The sequence below is a fragment of the Oryctolagus cuniculus genome, chromosome X (assembly GCF_051225735.1).
Source record: "Oryctolagus cuniculus isolate XC-2025 breed Fujian yellow rabbit chromosome X, ASM5122573v1, whole genome shotgun sequence".
In the NCBI taxonomy this organism is placed as follows: domain Eukaryota; kingdom Metazoa; phylum Chordata; class Mammalia; order Lagomorpha; family Leporidae; genus Oryctolagus; species Oryctolagus cuniculus.
The window spans coordinates 36,578,713-36,603,843 of NC_142888.1; the positions used below are offsets into that span (position 1 = coordinate 36,578,713).

A 25,131-nucleotide genomic window follows, 5' to 3' on the forward strand; every position below is an offset into this window, starting at 1 on the left:
GTTCTCCTAACACTCTGTCACATTCACAGCAACCTTGTAAAGGTTTAGTGATAAATTCCAATTTATCCTTTTTTTTCTATTATGGACATTGCTATAGGCATCATGTCCAAGGCTGGCCATTCCTCAAGCCTCAAAGACATTCTCCTAAGGTTTTTTCTTTTGTTAAATATTTGTTTATTCGTTTTATTTTATTTTTCTAACTTTTATTTAATGAATATAAATTTCCAAAATACAGCTTATGGATTACAATGGCTTCCCCCCATAACGTCCCTCCCACCCGCAACCCTCCCCTTTCCCACTCCCTCTCCCCTTCCATTCACATCAAGATTCATTTTCGATTCTCTTTATATACAGAATATCAGTTTAGCATACATTAAGTAAAGATTTCAACAGTTTCCTCCCACACAGAAACATGAAGTGAAAAATACTGTTTGAGTACTAGTTATAGCATTAAATCTCAATGTACAGCACACTAAGGACAGAGATCCTACATGAGGAGTAAGTGCACAGTGACTCCTGTTGTTGACTTAACAAATTGACACTCTTGTTTATGGCATCAGTAATCACCCTAGGCTCTTGTCATGAGCTGCCAAGGCTATGAAAGCCCCCTGAGTTCACCGACTCTGATCATATTTAGACAAGGCCATGGTCAAAGTGGAAGTTCTCTCCTCCCTTCAGAGAAAGGTACCTCCTTCTTTGATGACCCGTTCTTTCCACTGGGATCTCACTCGTGGAGATCTTTCATTTAGGTTTCTTTTTTTTTTTCCACAGTGTCTTGGCTTTCCATGCCTGAAATACTCTCATGGGCTTTTCAGCCAGATCCGCATGCCTTAAGGGCTGATTCTGAGGCCAGAGTGCTGTTTAGGACATCTGCCATTCTATGGGTCTGCTGTGTATCTCACTTCCCATGTTGGATCGTTCTCTCCCTTTTTTATTCTATCAGTTAGTATTTGCAGACACTAATCTTGTTTATGTGATCCTTCTGACTCTTAGTCCTATCATTATGATCAGTTGTGAACAGAAATTGATCACTTGGATGGATCACTTTGATGGCATTGGTATATGCCACCTTGATGGGATTGAATTGGAATCCCCAAGTATGTTTCTAACTCTACCGTTTGAGGTAAGTCAGCTTGAGCATGTCCCAAATTGCACATCTCTACCCTCTCTTACTCCTTGTTTATTTGTTTTAAAGAGCTACAGTCAGAGAGAGGGAGACAGAGAGAGATCTTCCTTCCAGTGGTTCATACCCCAAATGGCTGTAATGCCCAGGGCTAGGCTAGGCCAAAGCCAGGAGCTTCATCCGGGTTTCCTAAGTGGATAGCACTTGGGCCATCTTCCCTTGCTTTCTCCCAGGTGCATTAACAAGGCTTAGGATCCTGAGGTGAGCAGATGGCGCCCATCTGGGATGCCAGCATTGCAAGCAACAGCTTTATGCACTGTGGCACCCATCTAGGTTGCCAACATTGCAAGCAACAGCTTTATGGACTGTGGCACCCATTTGGATGCCAGCATTGCAGGCAACAGCTTTATGGACTCTGGCACCTATTTGGGATTCCAGCATTGCAGGCCACTGCTTTATGCACTTGGCTCCCATCTGGGAAGGGAGCATTGCAGGCAACAGCTTTATGCTGTGGGCTGCACGTTTGGGATGCCAGCATTGCAGGCAACGCATTTATGCATTATACCACAAAGCTGGCCCCTCCTATGGTTTCTTCTAAAACCTCATTATCATACCTTTGACATTGAGATCTGGAACTCATTTTAGTCAACTGCATATTAATTATGTGGTTCTGGTTCAGTCTCTTGCATATGGTTGGTTATACAACACCATTTGGTGAAGACTTCCCTTTCTTTTTCTCCCAGCACCCTTCTTGTCCCAAACTCCCATGATTTTATTTGTGTGTGGGTGTGTGTATTCATACACTCTCTGTTTGGCCACTGAAACTTACAGCTACGCCATATCAAGTCAAATTGTCTTAAGAAAAGATTTATTTATTCATTTCAAGGTCAGAGTTACAGAGAGAGGAGAGACAGAGAGAACATGCATCTGCTGGTTCACTCTCCAGATGGCTGCAACAAGCAGGGCGGGGCCAGGCCAGAGCCTTAACCAGGAGCTTCCTCTGTGTCTCCAACATGGGTGCCGTTTTCTGTTTTCCGCTGCTTTTCCAAAGCCATTAGCAGGGAGCTCAATAGGAAGTGCAGCAGCTGGGACATGATTCTGCACACACACAGCACGGGATGCCAGCACCCCAGGTGGCAGCTTTATTTGCTCTGCCGCGCCAACACGCCAAGACAGCTTTTTGATTACTGCAACCTCATGGCCAGCCCACGACATGATGTCTACTAGCACACTTTTCTGTTTCTAATTTGTAAGTCCATATGAATTGTGGAATTGGTTGCTATCTCTATACAAACTCCCTTAAGAGACTTTGATTGGCATCACCTTGATTCTTTCTTTTCTTTTTTCTTTTTGGACAGGCAGAGTTAGACAGTGAGAGAGAGAGAGACAAGAGAAAGGTCTTCCTTTTCCATTGGTTCACCCCCAAATGGCCACTATGGCCGGCACTGCGCCAATCCGAAGCCAGGAGCCAGGTGCTTCCTCCTGGTCTCCCATGCGGGTGCAGGGCCCCAAGCACCTGGGCCATCCTCCACCACCTTCCCGGGCCACAGAAGAGAGCTGCACTGGAAGAGGAGCAACCAGGACAGAATCCGGCGCCCAAAGTGGGACTAGAACCAGGGGTGCCGGGGCTGCAGGTGGGGGAGTAGCAAAGTAAGCGCACCTTGATTCTACAGATCAGCTTGGAGGTCACTGACTATGTCCCCCCTGTTGATTGTTCCAGGGAAGGAGCACATTGTTTCTCTCCAGTAGAGGATCTTCTTTCTTTTTTCTTTTAAGGATTTATTTTATTTATTTGAAAGACACAGTTACAGAGAGAGAGAGGTCTTCCATCCGCTGGTTCATTCCCCAAATGGCGGCAACAACTGGAGCTGAGTTGATCCGAAGCCAGGAGCCTTCCCCGGGTTGCCCATGCGGGTGCACAGGCCCAAGGACTGTACTGCTTTCCCAGACCATAACAGAGAGCTTGATTGGAAGTGGAGCACCCAGGGCTCGAGCCGGCGCCCATATGGGATGCCAGTGCTGCAGGCTAGGGCTTTAACTCTCTGGGCCACAGCACCAGCCCCTGGGGGGTCTTCTTTCATTAGCCTTTTATACTTGGTAGCATACAGGTCCAGTATGTTCATTTTATCTGTAACTGTTTCATTGTGTGGGAGGGCTGTGATATATAGGGCTTTTTTAGCTTTACATTTCCAGGTCCTTGTCTGGTTTTCCATGTGCTGACTTGTCTCCTGTATCCGTCCTAAACGGGTCTCTTTGTTCCAGGGGATTTGAGGGTGATGGCTGGGGGCTCGTTGGCAGCAATCGTGAGATCTATGAGCAGGGGCACTTTGCTTTCTTACCGTCTCACTCGTATGCGTGATGGCACCATCCAGGACCTCCCGCTTGCAGTGGAATAGCCACGGTGAGAGTGGACATCCTTGCCCGTCCTCAGCCTTAGGGAGAAAGCACTCACTCTTTGCCCACTTCCGGGATGTTATCTGTCTGTTTTTCTGTACACACGCTTAAAGAGGTTCTGAAGTTGTCTTCTAACCCCACAGTGATAGAGCTTTTGTTCATCCGTGCATTTTGAGTCTTATCAAGTGGATTTTCTGTGGATCTTGAACCGTCCTGTCCTCTTCTTCATCTCTCAGTCTGTGCATTCTGTTGATTGATCTTCCGTTGTTGAAAGAGCAGCCCTTGCATTCCAGGAGTGACACCCACTTCTTTCTGGGCCTTTTCCTATACTGATGGAACAAACTACTAGTCTCTTTTTGAAGAATCCTGTGCTAAGGTCGGTGGAAATACTAAGTTCCACTTTTCTTGGTATCAGGGTAATGGTACCCATACGGAATCATTAGGGAGTGCTCCCTCTGCTTTGTCTTGGTGCAGAAATCATGTATGGAATTGGTGTTCTTTCTTCATATGCTGTCTGGCAGAAATTCCAGGAGGGGGGTCTAGGCTCTCAGATCTTTTAGCAAAGGCTTTTAACTCACTCCCAAGTCACTTTTTGTAAAACTCATGGGCCTGGGTCTGGCACTGTGGCATAGTGGGTAAAGCCGCTGCCTTCAATGCCGGCTTCTGATATGGGCGCCAGTTCGAGTCCTGGCTACTCCATTTCCTATCCAGCTCCCTGCCATAGCCTAGGAAAGCAATGGAAGGTGGCCCAAGTCCATGGGCCTCTGCACCCTCATGGGAGACCCAGAAGAAGCTCCTGGCTCCTGCCTTCAGATAGGCCCAGCTCCTGTAGTTGCAGCCACTTGAAGAGTGAACCAGCAGGTGGAAGACCTCTCTCTCTCTCTACCTCTCTCTGCCTCTCGCCCTCCATATCTCCCTGTCCTCTCTGTAAATCTTCCTCTCAAATAAATAAAAAAATACTAAAAAAATATCAGTATTTAGAAAAAAAGACATGGGCCTGTGAACACTGTCTCGTCTTGGGTCAGTTTGGGTAGCTGACACGTCTCAAGTCACTGGGAACCTGGTCCTTCTCTGTTGTTTTCCCTGCTAGTCGTGAACAGCTGTATCAGTTATGTTGATCATTTAAAGAACCAGCTTTTAGCTTGATTGGGATTCTCTATTTTTTCTCATTGTAATCTCTTCATTTTTACTCCTGTTTCCATTAAAGAAAATGCTCACTTATACACTATGGCAGTTTGGAGGTCATTCGCCCAGGCACACCAACCTTTTTGACGAGATGCAAAGCCAAGAGCGCTGAGGGTGGAAATGTTCAAGGCTGCTTGTGTCCTGGACACAAATGCTGAGTGCGTAGTGAAAGTCGGCTTTCTGTAAGTGTGTGAGTGTGGACGACAAGAACACATTCCTCACCCAGTAATCTTAAGATTACGCTGCAGAATGGGTGGGGAAAATCAGCAAGGAATTAACGTCAATGACTGCGTCATTTTGTGCGGCTGGACACGTGGATACGGTAATTGCTGTCACTTCGAAAACCTTTATTGGGTGCCGTAGCACTCTAAGCTCCCGAGGAGCAGGATTCCTGTCGTGCTCAGAAGCAGCCAGGGAGTGGGTGTCGTTATGCCCACTTTCCGCACAGGAAGTGCACGGGCAGCAGCCTCCCATGAGATGTGTAATGGTGGTTTTCTTTCTCCTTTTGCTACCCTTTGCTGCAGCCCTGCCTCTTCTGGCCACACATCTGCCCTGCTACCTTCCAGCTGTTTGAGAACCTACAGCCTGACCTCCCTGTCTACACTCGCGGGCTGGGTGGAGCTCCAGCTTGGACTCAACCTCCATGGATCCACTCCAGAATTGGAGTCCAGGGTTTGCTGCTGACGCCTCCCCGATGGCCATGGCAGAGACTTCCGCGGACAGCAGGGCCGCCTCTCAGCCTCTCTCCGCAGAGCAGCTCGTGTGGGGCCTGGGGAACATGAACCCCGGTGCCGGCCCTGATCTGCCTGTGCCGCCGCCGGCGGGGCTGCCGCAGCAGCAGTACAGGGAAGCGAAAACCCAGCAGAGGTGGTACGAAAGGCTGCCGCCCCCACAGGGCAAGAAGGAGCTCCTGGGGCACATGAGACGGAGGCACCGCGACCACAGGGCACCTTATCCAGCCTCACAGGAAGCCAAACTCTCTCCCTCGGGTGACAGACCTCAGAATCGGTTCCACTGTGAATGTCGCTACTGCCAGAGCAATGGGCCGAATACGTCCGGGTTATCTGGGGAGAGGGGTGGGGCCTCGTGGGAGACCCTAGTGCAGGGCCTCAGTGGCTTGAGCCTCAGCCTGGGGACCAGCCAGCCTGGCTTTCTGCCTGAGGGGTCCCTGCAGCAGCAGCAGCAGCAGCAGCGGCAGCAGGAGGAGGAGGAGCGAGAGGAGAAGTGCCAGGCCGAGAGGCAGCAGGAAAGCAAGAGGATGTTCCAGAGGCTGCTGAAACAGTGGCTAGATGAGAAATGAGCCGCTCATCCTCACGGGACGGGAACCTGAAAGGGTCCAGACATAGAAGCTGTCCTGCCAGTCCTGGGTATGGGTCCTCCTTGGGGACCAAGCAAGGGGCCACAGTGGGAGGGGACCAAGACCTGTGTTGTGTGTGGAAACCCTGAGAGATCCAGTCCCGGGAAGGGCCTACTCTGCCCTGCCTGTCACGTGTGGAGCAGGTGGAGGCATTCCGTGCAAGAGGCCCTGCATGCCAGTGGTCTGACCTCATCCGCTGCGGCCCCCGTGATGTGTGTGTCCCTTTCCCACTCCGGATCTCCGTCATCCCTCCCCACCTTGTCAGATAGAAGCTGTGCGTGTAGAGTGAACCCCTCGTTGATGTCCTTGTGCCCTGTGCCGTGTTATCCACTTCCCCGAGAAGCAGCACTAGGTGTGTTGACGTGCACCATGCTGCACTGGGATCCGGGATCAGGAATCTGACACTAAACAAGGAGTGGGGAAGGGGCGTGAAATTGGAACTTGGTGGTTCCCTGTTGTATTTCTGCGTGTGCACTTTTATGATGACGGCATGCTAAATGTATCCAAACCATTTCCTGCTCCTTAACCATCCAATAGCATTCTCCCTCACTGCAGTTCCTTTCTGGGTATCTCACTGTCAATACTGAATAAATAGAACGCAGGCTTCTTTGTCAACCCCGGCTGTGTCTTCTTAGATCTGAGCTCACCACCTTTCATTCCCACCTGTACATCAGAGTGTGTCAGGAGGAGCTCCGCATGGTGGGTTGTGGAACTGGGAGGAGGGCAGGCGCCAGCAAACCCCTCAAGTCCCGGTCTGCGGCCACGAGATGAGACCAGCGGCCACGGCAGCGAGGCAGTGCCACTGGCAGTGAGTGCTCCTGCTGCAGGGGAGTTGCACGCAGAGAGCACGCCCCCAGGAGGAGGGTCTGCGGGCTGGGGCTGCTGGTCTGGCTGAGGCCCACGGGCATCTCCATGGTGAAGGTGAGCACGGTGGGTGTCCTGCCTGCTACTGGAGCAGCAGAGCATCCTCGTGTCATTTCAGGGTCCTGTTGGGCTTTGGACTCGGGTGTTTGTATTGCAGGAGGTGGGATGACCTCTCCCTTTTCTTCCCTCACAGAGTCCTGTCACGTGTCCCCACCGAATGAACACGGGATTCCTCCGAACTGAAAACCAATTCCACTTGGTGTCAGTCTGTGTTTTTAGGTAGGCCCCGAGCTGCATGGCTGCAGACGTTTACGCCTCAAGCCAACACAAGGGGCTGGAGAACAGGTGAGTTCCTGAGATGCTGACCTTGGGCTTGAGTGTTAAATTCCCCTGTCCTGGCACAAGGGCACTGCATCAGGGTTTTCCCTCCTAAACCTCCAAGGTTCAATGCAAGCTGGCTACCTGGCAGTGCTCAGCAGGGCTGCCATGGCTTCTGCCTTCTCTGCCTTTTCCCTGGACCTGCCGATCCTCCTGGGCTCTGCAGTTCCTCCCGTGAGCTCCTTTCATCCTCTCTCATGCATGCACCACTTAGGCTCATTTCAGTCCCTGTGCATGAATTTGGAAAGCAGGGGACAGAGCAGTGAGGGAATTTGCCCCTGGTTTCACGGGCGGAGCAGGTCCAGAGAGGCGGAAGTGGCACGCCAGCTGGGGCAGGCCAGCTTCAGAGCCGGCTCTGTGCAGCAGCTCGCTCTGCAAGGGCTGGCGGTGAAGGGCGGAGAGCCAGTCACTTCAGAGCACGTGTCGTGGCTGGAAGCACCAGGTCTTGGGAGGATGCCACAACCCAAGGGGAGAGGGGCAGGGATACTGGTTCCCATGTCACTCTGTGTGCAGGTCGGACGTGGAGGCCACAGACACGGGCCTTTGTCTGAGACCAGACACCTCCCTGCTCTCTGCACCCAGCAGCTCAGGGCAGCGTCCACAGCAGGTCCACGGTGCTGGCTGCAGTCTGTTATTGAGCCAGGCCCCGAGGTACCCATTTTCTCCCCTGGCGTCCCCCATTCGCTGCTCTGCTGCCTTTAGGTGGGAAAGTGCAGAGGCCTTGCAGAGCTGGTCCCTACCCTCATGATGGCTCCTTTAACCAGGGAGAGAGGTGAGGCCCCTATCTTAGACTGTTGTGTGCTGCTCTGGCAAGCTACCACTGACTGGGTGATTTACAAAGAAGGAAATCTATGTCTCACTCGGCTGCATCCTGGGCTGTGTGAAATGAAGGCACCCATATGTGGTGTCTGTTGAGGGCCCTCTTGCTGTGTCCACTCGTGTTGGATGGCAGAAAGCAAAGCAAGGATGCATGTTTTGTCCTCTCGTGGCAGAAGATGGAAGGAGAGTGCCAACGCACTGCTGCAGGCCCTTTGGTTAGGGGTGTTAATTCATCCACGAGTGCAGAACCCCCATTAAATATGCACTTCCCATGAGGCTACACCTCCCAGTGCTGCTGCCCTGCAGGTTAAGTTTCTGTTTGAGTTGGATGGGAGCAAGATGCTGAGACCATAGCAGACACTCATGCTTTGGTTAGAAAACCTACAAGGGATCCCCGGCATGGCATGTATTGCCCAGGAGTGAAAAGTAGCAGGGTTAGAGGAAGTATACCTGGGGAGAGGGGTCTTGCCCAGAGAGGCCAGAGCTGCACTTAGAACCGAGGTCTGCCAGCAAATGCATGGAGAAAGTCTGGACAGGAGTCGTGGATGGGGACAGAATCCCCTCTGTATCCCCACCTCCAAGTTTCTACTACCGTGCCCATGCATGGGGTGTGTGTGTGTGTGTGTGTGTGAAGGGCTGCAGGGAACCTGGCAGTGATGCCTGAAACATCATAGTGTCCTGAGTTTCAGACGCGGAGCTGTAATCCCATCATGTCCACAGATGCCCAGCAGGTCCTTTCTAGTCATGACCTCAAACCAAATGCAGCAGCAGACAAGGAAGTGTTGGGACAGTGTGGGGTCATTTGAGCAGACCTAGAGCAAGGAAGGAAATTGAGAACATCTATTTTAAAATCTTCCCTCGGGTGACAGCCCAGACCCAGTTTCCTTTGTGGGTAAAGTCAGTCCACGTTCGTAGAAGAAATAATACTAGACCTTCCCCAACTATTTTGGGATGTGCAAGAAAGGGAACACGTGCCAACGTGTAGGGTGATAACAGTGCTACACGACCACTAAAGCCAGATAGACACGTCACAGTAATAGTGTAAGCCAAAGCAGATGATGAATACCGATGCCAACACCATCCACAATGTATTGGCAAACCAGATCCAGCATCGTACACATATGACCATCCAATGTGACCAAGTGAGACTGATCCTAGGACTGCAAGGTTAATTTCACCTTCAAAATTCAATGGCAGTAATTCAACATGTTAATAAAACAGAGAGTGGAATCACAGCACCATATTAATAGGCAAAGAAAAAGCATTACACAAATGCAAGACCCATTCATGATGAAACAGAACCTAGTTTCTTAAGTTTGTGCTGCAGTAGGCTAAGAGGCTGCTTGCAATGTAGCCATCCCATATTGAACACCGGATCAAGTTCTGGCTACACCATTTGCAACACAGCCTCCTGCTAAGATGCCTGGGAATGCAGCGCATAATGGCCCAAGTGTGTGGGTCCCTGCCTCCCATGTGGGAGACCAGGATGATGAAGTTTCTGGTTTCTGGCCTTGGGCTTACCCAGGCCAGCTGTCAGGCTATTTGAGGACTGAACCACTTGGAAAATTCCATCTCTCTCTCTCTCTCTCCCACTCCCACTCCCTCTCTGTAACAGGCATTTATGAGAAACCCCCAGATCATATCCTATTTGCTAGTGAAAGAATGAAAGCTTTCCACTTCAGATCCTGAGCAGGGGAACGGCATCTCCTCGTACCACATCTACCCTATGTCCCACTGCCGTCTCTAGCCAGTGCAGTCCTGTAACAGAAACTAATGGAAACGTGGAGAAATTGAAGGAAGGCGTATGTCCACACTAGTCACATGCTCAGATGTTCCTTGCCATGTTCATGGCGGGCGCAGACTAGAAACTACACGTCTGCCAGTCAGCACAGGAGTGAACTAAAGGTGTTATCTCCATAGGCAGAATATTCCAGAACGCTAAACAGAGCCTTCCTACTCATACCTGCCACAGAAGGGACAGAACCAGACACAGGAGGCACATATTGCAGGAGGCACTTTGGAGGAAAAGTACAGGAGGGCAAATCTACAGAGACGGGGAAGACCTCAGTAGTTGCCTGGGCTTCCAGGTGTCGTGGGGAGGGAGCACTGGCAGGAGCAAGGGGTCCTCAGGCGGGTGATGGAACTGGTGTTACACTGCTCTGTGCTGGTGGCTGCATCACTGCAGATTGTCTCAGTCACTGCGCTGTATCCTTAGTTGCATGAATACTATCGTGTGGTGATTGTACTTCCATAGAGCTCTTTTTATAATGTAATGCCTATGTGCACATAAGTCAGGGTTGGAGGCTACGGGATAGTTTTGTACGACAGTAAGGAATCTCCCCCTCTCTTTGCGGGTTCTGGGTCCTGCATCGTCCATGTGTTTGAAACTCCAGCCAGACACGGCCACTGTGCACCTCTGGGCAGAAGGCGTGCTGGTGAGTGCAGTCTCCATGTGTGTCTGTATGCATGCCCAGTCGTGAGTCTCCACCCATCAGTATTGGCTCACCAATCTGCTCCACGGGCAGGCTCCGGGACTCCATCCTGCATGCTCTATCCCAGTGCATGCTTGGCTGTTCATGAGTCTCAGGGGCCAGGTTTCAGTTTCCCTGGAAACCAGCCTCAGCCCTGAGCTTCATCAGAATGGGGAGGGCTGTCTTCTCACCCCAGAGGACCCTGGCCTGAGCTCAGCCAGCTAGCAGCAAGGAACAGCAGAGTGGTTACCAAGACAACGGGGTTCCAGATCCTTCCACCCCAGGAGGCCTTCTCTCTCCCATGGGGCCTACCTGGGTATCCAGTAGGAAAGGGGCAGTCGTGGCCTGAACACTGCCGAGTCCTGGAAATGATTCAAATACGACTGCAGGAGATAAGCAAGGCAAAGGCAGCTCGCGAAAGAGAGGTACCTCATACAAAACTTCCAAAATGCTAAACAGCAGACAGCTAAAACTGCAAGATGATATTTTAAAGCAACACAGGTACCGTGCTCCTGTGCGTATGTGTCTGAACCAGCCTGTGTGCACATCTGCCCTGGGGTGATTCTAAAGGACAGATACAGGGGTGCCCTCCCCACAGATTGGGGGCCAGGACTTGGCAACTCCGCCAGGCCATGCCTAGGCCTCGGCTGTGGACATGGACCTGCCCTGTTAGGACGCTGCTCCTGGAACATAAAAGCAGGGCTTTGTCATTGTGCTGGTGTGCTTTAGATCCTGCAGATAAAGTGTTGATGGTAGAAGCTCGTACTTGCTGATGAAACATAGCGCGCTGGCCTCTTCCAGAGAATTCCAGGGCATTCATGGAGTGCTAAGGGCAACCGTAGGAGTTTTAGGAATTGTGTGGGTGTCAGCACCACCCATGTCAGAAGGGACTCCGCTTTAGGGTCACCTGGTTACTTGAAGGCCTGTGGAATATGTGTGTGCAGATGCACATAAGATACCTAGCCCGTTGGGGCGTGGGGCTCAGCTGAGATTACCCCCGGAGAGTGGGTGGTCAGAGAACCCATCGGCATACAAGGCAGAAGGGTGAAATCAGGTCCTCTTGGTAAAAGGCCTGCGTGGTGCAGTGACCACCCAGGATCGGGAACAGGGTGAGGTTAGCCCAGGGCAAGGTTGGAAGCAAGAAGGAACCGAGATTGTAGACGGGAGCAAAGGAAAGTGACCAACGTGGAGACTGCAGAGGCATCGCTCAGAGGGGTAGAAGTGGGGCCAGGGACTGGCTGCCACAGACTCCGAGAAAGGTAAAGGCCTTGGAACGGGGTGTTGTCCACGTCCCGGGCAGCAAAGGGCACGTGGCTTCGGCAACGTGAATCTGCTTGGACATTTGAGCTGGGGAATGCTCCATGCAGGCGGGATGGGCTGGCGACTTTGAGCAGGCAGGGGAGGGTAGCACAGCAGTTTGGTCTCGCACGCTGCACTGGCAGGAACCCTGGCTGGACAGGTGTCACACAGACAGTGTGGTAGAAGCAGAGGGCGTGGACTCTCCACGCTGTGCCATCTCCTGTTCTGCTAAGTAACGGATGCACGTGCCAGCATTCCGAATTGATGCAGAGCAGACGGGGAGCTGGGAGGACCCTCACTGTGTTTCTCCCAAGGGGAGGTAGGCATAGTGGAGACTTTAGGCCGCGATGGAGTGGCAGGAAGGCTTGTGGCATCTCTGGGGTCCTCATTCCTGTCTCTGACACGCAGTGGTGTGGGTTTGGGGACGCCACATCTCCCACAGAAAAGAGCTACATGAGCAGTGTCAGGAGATCCCAGGGCCCACCTACCTCAGAACAGAGTGCAAAGCTGCAGGAGAGGTGGGAAGGTGTGGTAGTGGGGTGTAGCATCCTGTTGGGGAGCACGCACAAGCTCGTGATGAGCACAGTGCATGTGGGGGCTGGTGCTCCAGCGTGAGGCTGGGTCCTGACGCCTGCTGCTCTGGGCTCCTCTCCAGATGGAATGTCTGGCCCTGAGGATTCTCTGTCCAGGAGGATAGAGCAGAGGGAGGGATCAGAAGCTGGAAGTCGGTTTCCTCTTCTGTGGCCCTGGCCAGTCCGAGTTGCAAGTCTCAGGAAAAGGAAGCCTGGGCCATGAGCTGGGCCTGCACGTGTCCTGCCTGGTGGCAAGGAGGCCCAGCTATTAAGCCCTCAGGGCAGGCACGGAGAGGCTGAGCCATAAACCAGCGATCAGAACTCCCTTGTGAATGTGGACTCTGCTGAGCTCCTATATCAGACCCTCAGCGGGCCAGAAGGGGACCAGGACCGCAGGCGCAGGTGGGCCTAGGGAGGCCAGAGACCTAGGCACATCTGGAGGTCCAAGGAAACTTGGGCTTTCTGCGTTTTCTCCAGGTGCCCTCTTCTGCTCTGGAAACACCGCCTGCGGTGGCCTGGCGGCTGAGACCCTGGCAGTGCGGTCTGTGTGGTTAAGCATCGCCTGGGGAGGCGGTGACTGGCCCCAGCAGGCTGTGTCCACCTCAGTGGAAACCCTCATCCCTGCCTCCCCTCGGCCTGTCTGCCAGTCTGTGCTGTGTCTTCAAAGCCCCATCCCGAGGGAATGAAACAGCGCCTGGTTAAAGAGAACAAGAGGCAAGGAGGCTTCATTCCTCCCCGGGGGCAGAGACTGAGAAAAGGGGGGCAGAGGAGGAGCCGCTGTTGAGGGAGCGCAGAGACCACAGATGCACTGGGGCCTCTGGGTGTGAGCAGCTCAGGGAATTCCCGCCAGATGCCTCCCTCTCCAGGAATCATCAGGGAGGTGGTGGAGGGGTGCAGGGCGACTGGCTGTGCACTGTGGCCGTGGTGCGGGAAGCCACAAGCCAACCGCTCATGGTCACGGACAGAGACTAGACTATTCAGTCAGGCTCTCAGGTATCGGTCTGGGAGGTTCGGGCGGGCTGGCAGCGGGTGCGGAACTTGCCCCCTCAGGCCCTTCGGTTAGCAACTCGCAACCCCGCTGCAAATCCCCCTTCAGGGAGATGGAATGGAATGGACCTCAGCGGCTGCCTACGCGCAGGCCCGGAACCCGCCAATCCGCGTGTAGTCCGGTCGCCCCGGGGCGGGGCTTCGCTGTGGCGCTGCGGCTTCCGGCGGCCGTTGCCATGGTTCCCAGGGCGGTAGCCCGGAGGTCTCCGCGGAGACCCAGGGCTTTGGGGCCGATGCCTTTTGGTCCGTGCCAGTGCCTCGTCTTCTTTTCGATTTCGTCGCGATCGGCTGCACCGTGCAGGACCTCCAGGCCTCTAGGAGAGCGGCTGTGGAAGAGACGGGTTTCTGTGCTGTTGGCGGCTCTCAGTCTCCGTGGACGGCAGATGGCAGTGTGGGCTCGCGCAGCGCCTCGGTCCCGGTCTCCCCGCCCTTCGTGCTGGAAAAAAACGCGGCCGAGGTGGTTTTTAGGCCGCGGGATTTTCTGTGGGTTTTCTCCGCGGGAGACGGGGTGCAGAATTCACGCGCCCCGGTGTGCCACGTCCGCACCGCAGACTCCCTCTCTGGCAACAAAGCCACTCGCTTTGTTTCTGGACTTTGAAAAATTACTTACGCTCTCTTCCTTAAAATGGTGTTGATTAACTTCTCCTTTGTTTCCAACTTCCAGCGGGTGAGTGGGCCTGGGTTCCCTTTGAACTTGGCTTTCCTGCAAAGTCGTCTTCCTCCTTCTCAGATTGATTGGGGGCGGCGCCTCGGCGAGCGCGTCTGTCCTTCGTGCAGTCCCTGGGCTCCCTGTAGCAACGCAGAGACCACTGAGAGTTAGGAAAGCCCGTCCCACCCACGCTGCCATCGCCTTTGATTCTGCATTTGTGGCACTTCCCTCACAGGTCTTTCATCCCTGAGGGAGCATTTGAAACCTAGTAGGCTCCTGTTCTCCTCTTGACCCCTCTGTTTAAAGCTGGGCTTCCCTGCCAGAAAAATGCTCCTTCTATTCAGTCCTTTTCGTCGAAAATGATTTCCACGACGTCGAGAGTTTCTGTAACGAATCCGAAATACACTTCCTCCTTATCTGAGACCACTGTGCTGTCTTTGGAGCGCGGGAGCTGTGACCCGTGTTCCTTTCCCAGCCTAATCCCGAGCACCCAGCGCCCAGGGGACCTAGGACGCAGTGGGGGCCGGGTAGACGCCCTGAAACAAGGTTGAGCTCCCATTTCCGCCTGTGCTGCCTAAAATATGTAAGGTCAGTCTTTCCACGGCCCTGGATTACAGGGTAGCCAGGGTGTTCAGAGGGTCCTTTATCCTTGGGCGTGAGGGGCTCAGCCTTTGCCTGTGTCACTAAGTGTTCTGTGAAATCCATTGCGGGCAGCAGATCAGCTCACTCACTGAAGCTCCTTGGGCCGTGGCTTCCAGACTCAGGCCAGAGCCCAGAGTCTGCAGGTTCAACACCTTTTGGTTTTCATCCATAAAACCTCACCGAGGTTTAGGGGATGAAATGAAGCGAACATTTCCTTGGTAGCTGGTGTGGATCTCCTTTGTGTCCCAAAGGACCGTCAGCGTATCATTGGCTGATAGGACACTGCCCTCACTGAACTCAGTGCACGGAGCTGAGATGCTGGGCGGGGCTTTGGGATTAGTGGTTACACTCAGCTGAGTACCCGTGTGTCCCATGTCAGAGCGCCTGGCTTGGACCCTGGCTCTGCTCCTGATTCCAGCTTCCTGCCACGTCCTCCCGAAGAGGCAGGTGAAGGCTCAAGTGGTCGGTTCCCTGCCATCCCTGTGGGAAACCCGTATGGAGTGTGGGGCGCATGGCATCGGCCTGGTCCTATGCTGTCTATTGTGGGCATCTGGGGAGTGCTGCCGAGGATGGGAGCTGTCCTTCTGCCTCCCCGGTAACTCAGTTAACAAACAGAGACTGTGCAAGGCATGTGATGGTTATTGGGTGCAGGGGTGAAAGCTGCAGTGAACCTTAGTTCCCTGAGGTGATTCAGGTCATGTAATGATGTGTGGGGAGTGTGAGGAAAAATGACCTGAGGAGCTGCTGAAACAGCTTCCTTACTGGAAAGGCGTCTGGGTGGGGGAGCAGGTGTTCAGGGGGCTCCTGCCGCAGGCTCTCCTGGAGGCCTGGTGATATCAGAATATGGGGTGCCATACCATAGCACCCTGTGCTTATTAACAAATTCCCAGTATTAGTACGTCTGTGTGGGTTCTTGCCTAATAATCAGAGAAGAATTCTGAATACTGGCACAAATGAACGAGGCAGCATGATACGTTTTTAAGCTTTTATTCAGTGAGAAAGATGCAGAGGAGAGCGAGGGCCCTATGTAAAAGAGAAGTCTGGGTTCATACCAAGCACCAAGGGCCAACCACGTGGAGGAGCATCTAGGCCAGGAAGCATGGGGCAGGTGGCCCCAAGGCCATGCGTCCTGGAGGCCCAGGGAGCACGGGCCCCACGGGCAAAATGCTGAAAAGGAAAGTGCCAGAAAATGAGGAGCCCACCATGTCCCAGGCCTTTAATCCACTTTCAAAGCAGAGTGGTTAATTAACCTGATTGGCCGGTGGGTGCCCAGGTGTGGTCAGGTAGAGGCATGAGGTCACACAGGGCGTGGTAAGGCATAGTCTTCCAGCTCACAAACCTGATCAATTTTATCCTGTATGCCTGCTACCTCACTGGGACCAGGGCTCCAGAGACAGTCCCTCCCAGTTGCAGCTCTGCCAGCCTTGCTCCTGGTCCCCAGTTGCTGTGGGCCCGCGCACCTGCCATTGGTCCTGGGGCAGGATAGCAGCATGCAGGGCAGTGGGCTGTGACAGCCCTGGGAACCAGGCTGCAGATGCAGCCTCCTTTTCTGAGAAACTGAGATTTTCCTTTTATTTATTTATTTATTTATTTTCATTTTAAACGCTGCAACAGCCCAGGTTGAGCCAGGACAATGCCAGGAGCCTGCAGCTCCCACCAGGTGTCCCAGCTGGGTGGCAGGGTCCAAGTCTTGGTGAGATGTTGCACCTGCTTCCCAGGTGCCTTAGCAGGAAGAAGAGCTGTGCAGAAATTAAAAAACAAAAGTGTGTTTATTGGTATTTGAAAGCTGATGTACTGAGAGACTTTGCATCTGCAGGCCCATCCCTAAGCAGTTACACCACAGCAGGGAACATCAGGAAAGTGAAAGGGACAGAGCTCTTGGCCACAGGAGCGTTTTCTTTTTAAAGAAGTTCTCTTTGAGATGCGGGCCACGGGTTATCTCTGTTCCCCAAGTTCCCTACTGAATCACTTTTGTAAAAATTTAGGGCCGGCGCCGCGGCTCACTAGGCTAATCCTCCGCCTAGCGGCGCCGGCACACCGGGTTCTAGTCCCAGTCGGGGCGCCGGATTCTGTCCCGGTTGCCCCTCTTCCAGGCCAGCTCTCTGCTGTGGCCAGGGAGTGCAGTGGAGGAAGGCCCAGGTGCTTGGGCCCTGCACCCCATGGGAGACCAGGAAAAGCACCTGGCTCCTGGCTCCTGCCATCGGATCAGCGCGGTGCGCCGGCCGCAGCGCGCCGGCCGCGGCGGCCATTGGAGGGTGAACCAATGGCAAAGGAAGACCTTTCTCTCTGTCTCTCTCTCTCACTGTCCACTCTGCCTGTCAAAAAAAAAAAAATTTACTTTTTAGGGACTACCAATTTCCTAAGTAGGGCTTTAGGAACAGTTATTATTCCCACCAGACCTGCCCTCCCACCCCTGCTCCTCTTCCCTCTCCCCTTCCCAGGCCCATTCTCCATTAAGATTCATTCTCTATTAACTTTGTACACAGAAGACCAACTCTACACTAGGCAAAGATTCCAGCAGCTTGCTGAATCATTTTCGACCCGAATACACTCCGCACTGCTTTAGGAAGAGAAGTGAAAACGAACGGTTTGCATCTTTTTCAAATGGTTTGTAGGAAAGGCTGAATACCCCTGGGTGTTTTTAAAAGGAGTTAAAGCAGACACCGCACAGGTGACTCAGTACCCGCTGCTTTAGGCTGGAGAAACCTCGCAGGAAATAAACGCAAAATGTAACAGTGCCGCTGGGGGCACGGGCCAGGCAGAAATGGCTTTCTGCACAGAACCTGGCTCTCTGGCTGTCTGACGGGGCGGGTCAGGGAGCAGCACCAAGGCTGAATAGATGCAAATGGGTCCCTGAACCCCAGGATGACCTGCAGCACGGAAAGACCGGAGCTGTGGGGGAGCCGAGAGTGCGCGCTGCTCAGGTGCCCGGGCCTCGCCACAGGAAAACGCGGGTTACAGAGCGGAGAACCCGCACGTGTGCTCGCACTGGTGCAGTCTTGCTGGGATGCCCCAGGAGGCTGTCTACCCTCACCCAGTCACTGGCGGACTGGAAGGAGGACGCCCTGAACTGCTGCGCGGCACGGCTGCTGCGCACTTTTTTGAACCACGAAGGGCGGGGTAGGAGGGGGCTGGATCGCTGCTGCGGCGCCACACTGCCATCTAGCGGCCAGAGAAACTGCGGCCTGCGGATGCACGGCCACAGCCACCTTCGCCGCCATTTTCTAACCGAGGCTAAGGGGTTCTGGACAGGGACGCTGAGCAGGGACGAAGGACAACAAAAGGCCCCGAAAACCCGTCCCCGACGCGGAAGTAGACCCGAGCCTGCCTCCGTAGCAAAAGGCAGTTGAAAGGGGCTGCCTCGCGGGAGGTCCCGGCCCCTGGGAGCAGACCACCACCACACTGTGGGGTTCCGCGTCTGTGCGTGGCCAGCCAGGGCGCCCAGGGTCCGTCTTCCTCCCCAAGGGGCCCTGCAGGCTCCCTGGGCCGGCTACTGCGAGCTGGGCGCCCGGGGAAGGGAGGAGGATGCCCGGGACCGGCTGCTGCACCGCCCCAGCCGCACCACGCTGCAGCCCCGTACCCGGAAGTCTTCCGGGAGCCTTTGCTCTCTGTCCCTGGCCCTTAGAGGCTGCTCCAGCCCTCCTGGGAGCCCCTCTCTGCTTCCCTGCCACAGCTTCCTTCCCTGAGCTGTCCCACGGAGCGCGTCCATCCCTGCCTGGCCTGCGCTCCTCCCCTCTGCTGTGAGGCTGCAGCAGAGCCTCTTGGCCTGGTCTTTCATATGGACGAAGATGAGCCATACTAGGTCCCCTGCAAAGACACACGCTGGAATGTGCAGTTTGTCGGGACGTGCAGAGTATTCTGTGTGTGAATGTGTGAAAGAGAAATGAGAAAAGCTGGAATGCGCAGATGCACAAGGTGCCCACGACGTAGACTCAGCCGTGCAAGGGAACTACCCGTCGTGACAGGCCGTGGGCCAGGCCTAGTGGCCCTGTGATCGCGGGTTCCCTGCCCTGCTGGGCTGACTCTATTACAGGGAAGGGAAACCCCTGGTCTCACTGGTAGTTTTGTTCTGAAGGTGGAGGCTCTCCGTTTCTCTGACCGCTAGATGGCAGTGTGGCTTCAGGCAGGTCCTTGGCACTCATATCCCCCGCCCTTCGTGCTTGAAAAAAATGCAGTAAGCTCCATTTTAGCACACATTCAGGAAGTGGGGAATTTTGTACTTTCTGAAGAAAGTGAAATTCTCAATCCACAATTGAAAAGCCGCATCATCTGGGGGAAATAACTTCATTACCTGTAAAAAAAAAAAAAAACGTTTTTTCCCTTTGTTTAAAACATCATTTTTTTTTCATTTTCTTTCTCCTTGGAACCAACTAAATCTTTTTATTTTTTTCAATTTTTAAATATTTATTGATATATTTGAAAGTCAGAGTTACACAGAGAGAGGAGAGGCAGAGAGAGAGAATCTTTCATCCCCTGGTTCACTCCCCAATTGGCCCCAAGGGCTGGAGCTGCACTGATCCGAAGCAGGAGCCAGGAGCTTCTTCCAGGTCTCCCACGTGGGTGCAGGGGCCCAAGGACTTGTGCCATCTTCTGCATTCGCAGGCCATAGCACAGAGCAGGATCAGAAGTGGAGCAGCCAGGACTAGAACCACTGTCTATGTGGGATGTTGGCACTGCAGTTGGCAGCTTTACCCACTATGCCACAGTGTCAGCCCCACCCACTGAATCTTTGTGGAATTTTTGTGAGTCCTCTATGCAACCCCAAACAGCAGACAGGGAAGAATACAGCCATACACTTGAAGCCAGGGAAGGGTAGGGAGCTGACATTGGAGGGTTGCAAGTTCAGGCGAGACAGAGGGACACAGGTGAGGAGCAGGGCTACAGGCCAGGCAGAAAGCAGGGGATTTTAGTCAGCACTTTCCTGTAACATCCAGCAGGGAGGGCCCTTCTTTGCTAAGAGGATCCTTCCTGTGGCCACAGGTTCTCAGACTGGACTGAAAGTGCAGTCCTTGTGAGCAGTGGCCATCACAAAAGCAGGACAAGGCTGGGGTGCAGCAAAGACAGTTTCCTCTACCGGGGTAAGGACAAGGGCAGACTTGGGCCTGCAGAACCACTGTCCTGCTCAGTGAGGACACGCTGAGCTTTTCTTCTCTTTTCCTTTATTTAGCTCTTATCATTTGCCACAGAATTAGAGGGAAAAAGAGAGGAGAGAGACCTTCCATCTGCCCATTCACTCCACAATGGCTGCAACAGCCCCAGCTGACCTGATCCACAGCCAGGAGCCAGGAGCTTCCTCCAGGACTCCCATGCGGGTGCAGGAGCTCAAGCACTTAGGCCATCTTCTACTGCTTTCCCAAGCCATAGCAGAGAGCTGGATCAGAAATGGAGCAGCTGGGACTCGAACCAGCGCCCATGCGGGATGCTGGCGCCACAAGCAGAAGCTTAACCCACTACAACACAGTGCCAGCCCCCTGCAGTGTTTCTTAATCAGAATGAGGTGCACTCAGCCTAGCACCAAGGTTTATGTATCATCAGTAAGACTAGTTTAATCCGTCATTCATACCCCTTGGTGTTCCATCACAGTAGAGTTACACCTCGTGTGTGCTACCCAGCAGGGCCAGTTGGCAAGGCAGCTGTGCCTGCTTTGCCAAGGCCAGTTTCTGGAACCCAGCAAAGGGGCTGGGCTGTTTGAACAGCCAGCCTAGAGGCTCAGAGGCTCCATCCACTTGAGAACGGGAAAGGGAAAGAAAACTAGTGGGTGGGGTTACAACCTGGCAGCTGTGTCTGCTGTTAACGTTCCAGGGCCTTGGCTCAGCCGGGGGCCCTGGCTGGATACCTAGGTCCTCTATGAAGTCTTGACCCAGAAGACCTGTGGCCTGGCCCGAGCCCACCCTAATCAGGGTGATCTCCCTGTGGTTCCCTCCAAATGGGTTGGGCAGCCCAAGGGCAGCAACCACAGGCCCCTGGCTCACGCTAAGCTCACAAGGCCACCTGCCCAGGTGTCTCTCTGGAATTCTCCGGAACTGAAGAGCCCACCCACTGAAGATGACTGAAAAGGCCCTCGCCCCTCATATGCTTGGGACTGTAAGCATCCCCTATAGGCAGATGGCTACACAAGGGAATGGCAGCAATGCATTTCCCACGGCCCCTGCCATCATGTTCCAGCACGCGAGACCACAGAGATCATTCGAGCCACCAGCCACGTTCCTGCCCCGGGGTGCCCTCAGCGCTTGCCCGGCCCTTCAGCACTGCTGAGCTATGTCCCGCAGGGCACCCTGGCGCCCCGCCTTGGAACTGACTGCCAGGTGAGATGTCTGTGGCAGTGAGTGACCCCACGTGGGGTCAGTTCAGCGGTCCCCCAAGTCCCTGCAACCTTAAGCAGCGCAGCCTGCTGCACGTACCTACGTGTGCCCGGCCTGTTCTGTGCACCTGCCGGTTCCCATTGCAGTTACCCACCATTCACTCACATGCATTCTGCCTTTGTACAAATTCCTCTTGGCTCAAGCCACAGGGACCCCTTGTGCTGTGTACACACTGCCTGTTTCAGTCCCCGCCTGATGCCCCATCTGCTTCCCCTCACACTGCCAACGCGGACACATTTCTCCTGGGGTGGAGAGTGAAGCCGCAGATGGCGCACTCTGTCTGTCTGTCTCTGCCATGCAAACAAGCAGAATGCAGACATCTTCTAAGGAAGATAAGATTTTGCAAGGCATTCGGGGATTTTCTGGTCCAGCGCCAAAAAGCTATCTTTTGCCTGGCTCCTGCCTTGACTGGAGCCGGTGTTGAGATGTGCAGAGCGGCAAGAAAAGCATCACACTGGATGCCACGTTACAGACCCTTATGCAAGGCAGCAGAATTAGGGACGGCATCCTTGTACAGTGCTGAGGGTCTCTGCAGAGAGCCACGGGGCTGCAATGCTCTTCTCCGCCCAGGTCTGCTACCACGTCTGCATCTGCGCTGGGCAAACCCCAGCTACTGAGGGGCTCACAGGGCTCCTCAGACCACAGGGCTTTATTCCAGCAGCGCCGCCCCTGCCCTGAGGAGCTGCTGGGACACCCCTGCCCCCTGCCCTGAGGAGCTGTGACATCACCATCCCCTGCCCTGAGGAGCTGTGACATCACCATCCCCTGCCCTGAGGAGCTGTGACATCACCATCCCCCTGCCCTGAGGAGCTGTGACATCACCATCCCCCTGCCCTGAGGAGCTGTGACATCTACCATCCCCCTGCCCTGAGGAGCTGTGACATCACCATCCCCCTGCCCTGAGGAGCTGTGACATCACCATCCCCCTGCCCTGAGGAGCTGTGACATCACCATCCCCCTGCCCTGAGGAGCTGTGACATCACCATCCCCCTGCCCTGAGGAGCTGCTGGGACACCCCTGCCCTGAGGAGCTGCTGTGACATCACCATCCCCCTGCCCTGAGGAGCTGGGACATCACCATCCCCCTGCCCTGAGGAGCTGGGACATCACCATCCCCCTGCCCTGAGGAGCTGGGACATCACCATCCCCCTGCCCTGAGGAGCTGGGACATCACCATCCCCCTGCCCTGAGGAGCCGCTGGGACACCCCTGCCCTGAGGAGCTGTGACATCACCATCCCCCTGCCCTGAGGAGCTGGGACATCACCATCCCCCTGCCCTGAGGAGCTGCTGGGACACCCCTGCCCTGAGGAGCTGTGACATCACCATCCCCCTGCCCTGAGGAGCTGTGACATCAACATCCCCCTGCCCTGACGAGCTGCTGGGACATCACAATCCCCCTGCCCTGAGGAGCTGCTGGGACACCCCTGCCCCCGCCCTGAGGAGCTGTGACATCACCATCCCCCTGCCCTGAGGAGCTGCTGGGACACCCCTGCCCTGAGGAGCTGTGACATCACCATCCCCTGCCCTGAGGAACTGGGACATCACCATTCCCCTGCCCTGAGGAGCTGTGACATCACCATCCCCCTGCCTGAGGAGCTGTGACATCACCATCCCGCTGCCATGAGGAGCTGCTGTGACATCACCATCCCCCTGCCCTGAGGAGCTGGGACATCACCATCCCCCTGCCCTGAGGAGCTGTGACATCACCATCCCCCTGCCTGAGGAGCTGTGACATCACCATCCCGCTGCCATGAGGAGCTGCTGTGACATCACCATCCCCCTGCCCTGAGGAACTGCTGTGACATCACCATCCCCCTGCCCTGAGGAGCTGGGACATCCCCATCCCCCTGCCCTGAGGAGCTGCTGTGACATCACCATCCCCCTGCCCTGAGCAGCTGCTGAGACACCCCTGCCCCCTGCCCTGAGGAGCTGTGACATCACCATCCCCCTGCCCTGAAGAGCTGCTGGGACACCCCTGCCCTGAGGAGCTGCTGTGACATCACCATCCCCCTGCCCTGAGGAGCTGTGACATCACCATCCCCCTGCCCTGCCCTGAGGAGCTGGGACATCACCATTCCCCTGCCCTGAGGAGCTGGGACATCACCATCCCCCTGCCCTGAGGAGCTGGGACATCACCATTCCCCTGCCCTGAGGAGCTGTGACATCACCATGCCCCTGCCCTGAGGAGTTCTATGACATCACCATCCCCCTGCCTCCTGACCTGAGGAGCTGCTTCCATAGCTTCCCTACTGGAAAGATGTTTGGGTGGGGAGCAGGTGTCCAGGGGGCTGTCCTGCCTGCAGGCTCTCCTGGAGGGCCCGGGACCAGGGCTCCAGAGAAAGTCCCTCCCTGTTGCAGCTCTGGCAGCCTGGCCGCTCGTCCCCAGTCTCTGGGCCCCGTGTGCCTGCTGTTGGTCCCTGGGCCAAGATAGGAGCCATCCAGGGTGGGAGCTGTGACGACCTGGGCCCCTAGGCCCAGCCTCCGACCCATTCTGAACACTCAGGATCTTTCCCAGAAGTTCTTTCCCTTCCTGAGGAGTTTGAAGCTCCTGGATGAGTGATCTGGCAGCTCTCCTGTTTGACCAGAGGCCACGGCATGGAAGGACGATGGGAGAGAAATGGAAAGATGAAAATGTGGGCACGCGGCCCCTCTGCGGGTAGCGCAGGCCACACCAGCATCTCTGAGCATAGGCACCTGCCCTAGCAGGCTCCATCAGCAGCCCAGCCCTGAGTCAGAAGAGGAACGGAGGCGGCTCAAGGACTGAGCAGGAAGGGCCTGTGTATGGCTGCCTCCCTAAAGAGGACTGGCGTTGTCCGGGCTAAACAGGGGCTTGGTAGAGTATGCACTGCTGTCCCCGTGAACACAAACCTGCAGACATCTCAGTGGCTTCATCGCCAGGTGAGTGAGTGTTCAATGACAGATCCTTAGAAAAAGATTCTTCACTTAAGTCAGAGGGGGGGGGGGGGAGAACCCACCCAGGCAGTGTTTCAATGCCCACGTGCCACCAACAGGCAAGACTTGGCAAGGTGACAGCTGGCAACCAAGCATTCAGTCCAGGACTCCCAGGTGGCTGGCAGGGACCCAAACTCTCCAGCCATCACCTGCGGCCTTCCTGGGGTATGTGCACTAGGAGGCAGCTCGGATCCAGAGCTCAGAAAAGAATCGACCCAGGCATGCTATTTGGGGTACACGCATCCCAAGCATGTGCTTTTTGGTTTTGTGGTATATTTGTTTAAAAAGATTTATTTATTTGAAAGGCAGAGCTACAGACAAAGACCTTCTCTCCAATGGCTCACTCCCCAACATGGCCACAATGGCTGGCGCTGGGCCAGGCTGAAACCAGGACCCAGAGCTTTTTCCCTGTCTCCCATGTGGGTGCAGGGGCCCAAGCACTTGGGCTGCTTTCCCAGGCACATTATTAGTGAGCCGGTTTGCAGTGGAGCAGCCGGGATTCCAACTGGCGAAAAACGGAGACAGGAGAGAAGAGAAGAGAAAGAAGGCCTGGATTGAGTACACTGACCCTTCACCCAGCTTCATTTTCTCTTTGATCCTCATTTCTCCTCCTTAGGATTGTCCTCAAGTACTCCTCTTCTTTCTATTTTTAAGCTTCATTTCTTTGAAGAGCACAGTGTTGGGGGGGGTGCGTGTGGGGGAGAGAGATCCATCTTCATCCACTGTTTTACACTCAAATGGCTTCAGCACTCAGATGTGGCCCGGCCACAGCCAGAAGCTAGAGAGTCCAGACTTGTCTCCCACAGGGGTGGTGGTAGCCTGAGCACTGGGCCTTCTCAGCTGCCTGTGCAGGCCTGTTCACATGGAGCTGGATTGGAAGCAGGGCAGCCAGTGCTCCCATATGGGATCACACGCCCAGCCCCCAAACACTGGTGGCCCTGGCAGCCTTGCTGGGTCAGCCTCCTGGGCAATGTGGCATGGAGGGGTGAAGGGTAGTGCGTGGGGCAAGGGGAGGCT

General features: G+C 54.6%; 1 protein-coding gene and 1 long non-coding RNA gene across 14 annotated transcripts in view; one reads left to right on the forward strand and one right to left on the reverse strand.

Moving 5' to 3' along the window:
* Positions 1-14,135, forward strand: part of LOC100338355 (protein FAM156A/FAM156B) — a 20,497-nt gene extending 6,362 nt beyond the window's left edge. For 4 of the 8 annotated variants that reach the window (XM_008248510.5, XM_089324733.1, XM_089324732.1 and 1 more), the window contains one exon: positions 5,227-6,674. In XM_008248510.5, coding sequence (XP_008246732.2) covers positions 5,346-6,002 — 657 coding nt within the window. In that variant the 5' untranslated portion in view covers positions 5,227-5,345 and the 3' untranslated portion in view covers positions 6,003-6,674. Of the gene's footprint in view, positions 1-4,724; positions 5,025-5,226; positions 6,675-7,116 lie in introns of those variants that run through there. The other 4 variants (XM_051834722.3, XM_008248511.5, XR_016228271.1 and 1 more) reach the window with 3 other exon arrangements.
* LOC127487853 (uncharacterized) overlaps positions 13,161-25,131 on the reverse strand; it is a 19,008-nt gene continuing 7,037 nt past the window's right edge. For 2 of the 6 annotated variants that reach the window (XR_011385667.2, XR_016228275.1), the window contains one exon: positions 15,772-16,539. This is a non-coding gene — a long non-coding RNA (uncharacterized LOC127487853). Of the gene's footprint in view, positions 14,299-15,771; positions 19,092-25,131 lie in introns of those variants that run through there. The other 4 variants (XR_011385666.2, XR_016228274.1, XR_016228273.1 and 1 more) reach the window with 3 other exon arrangements.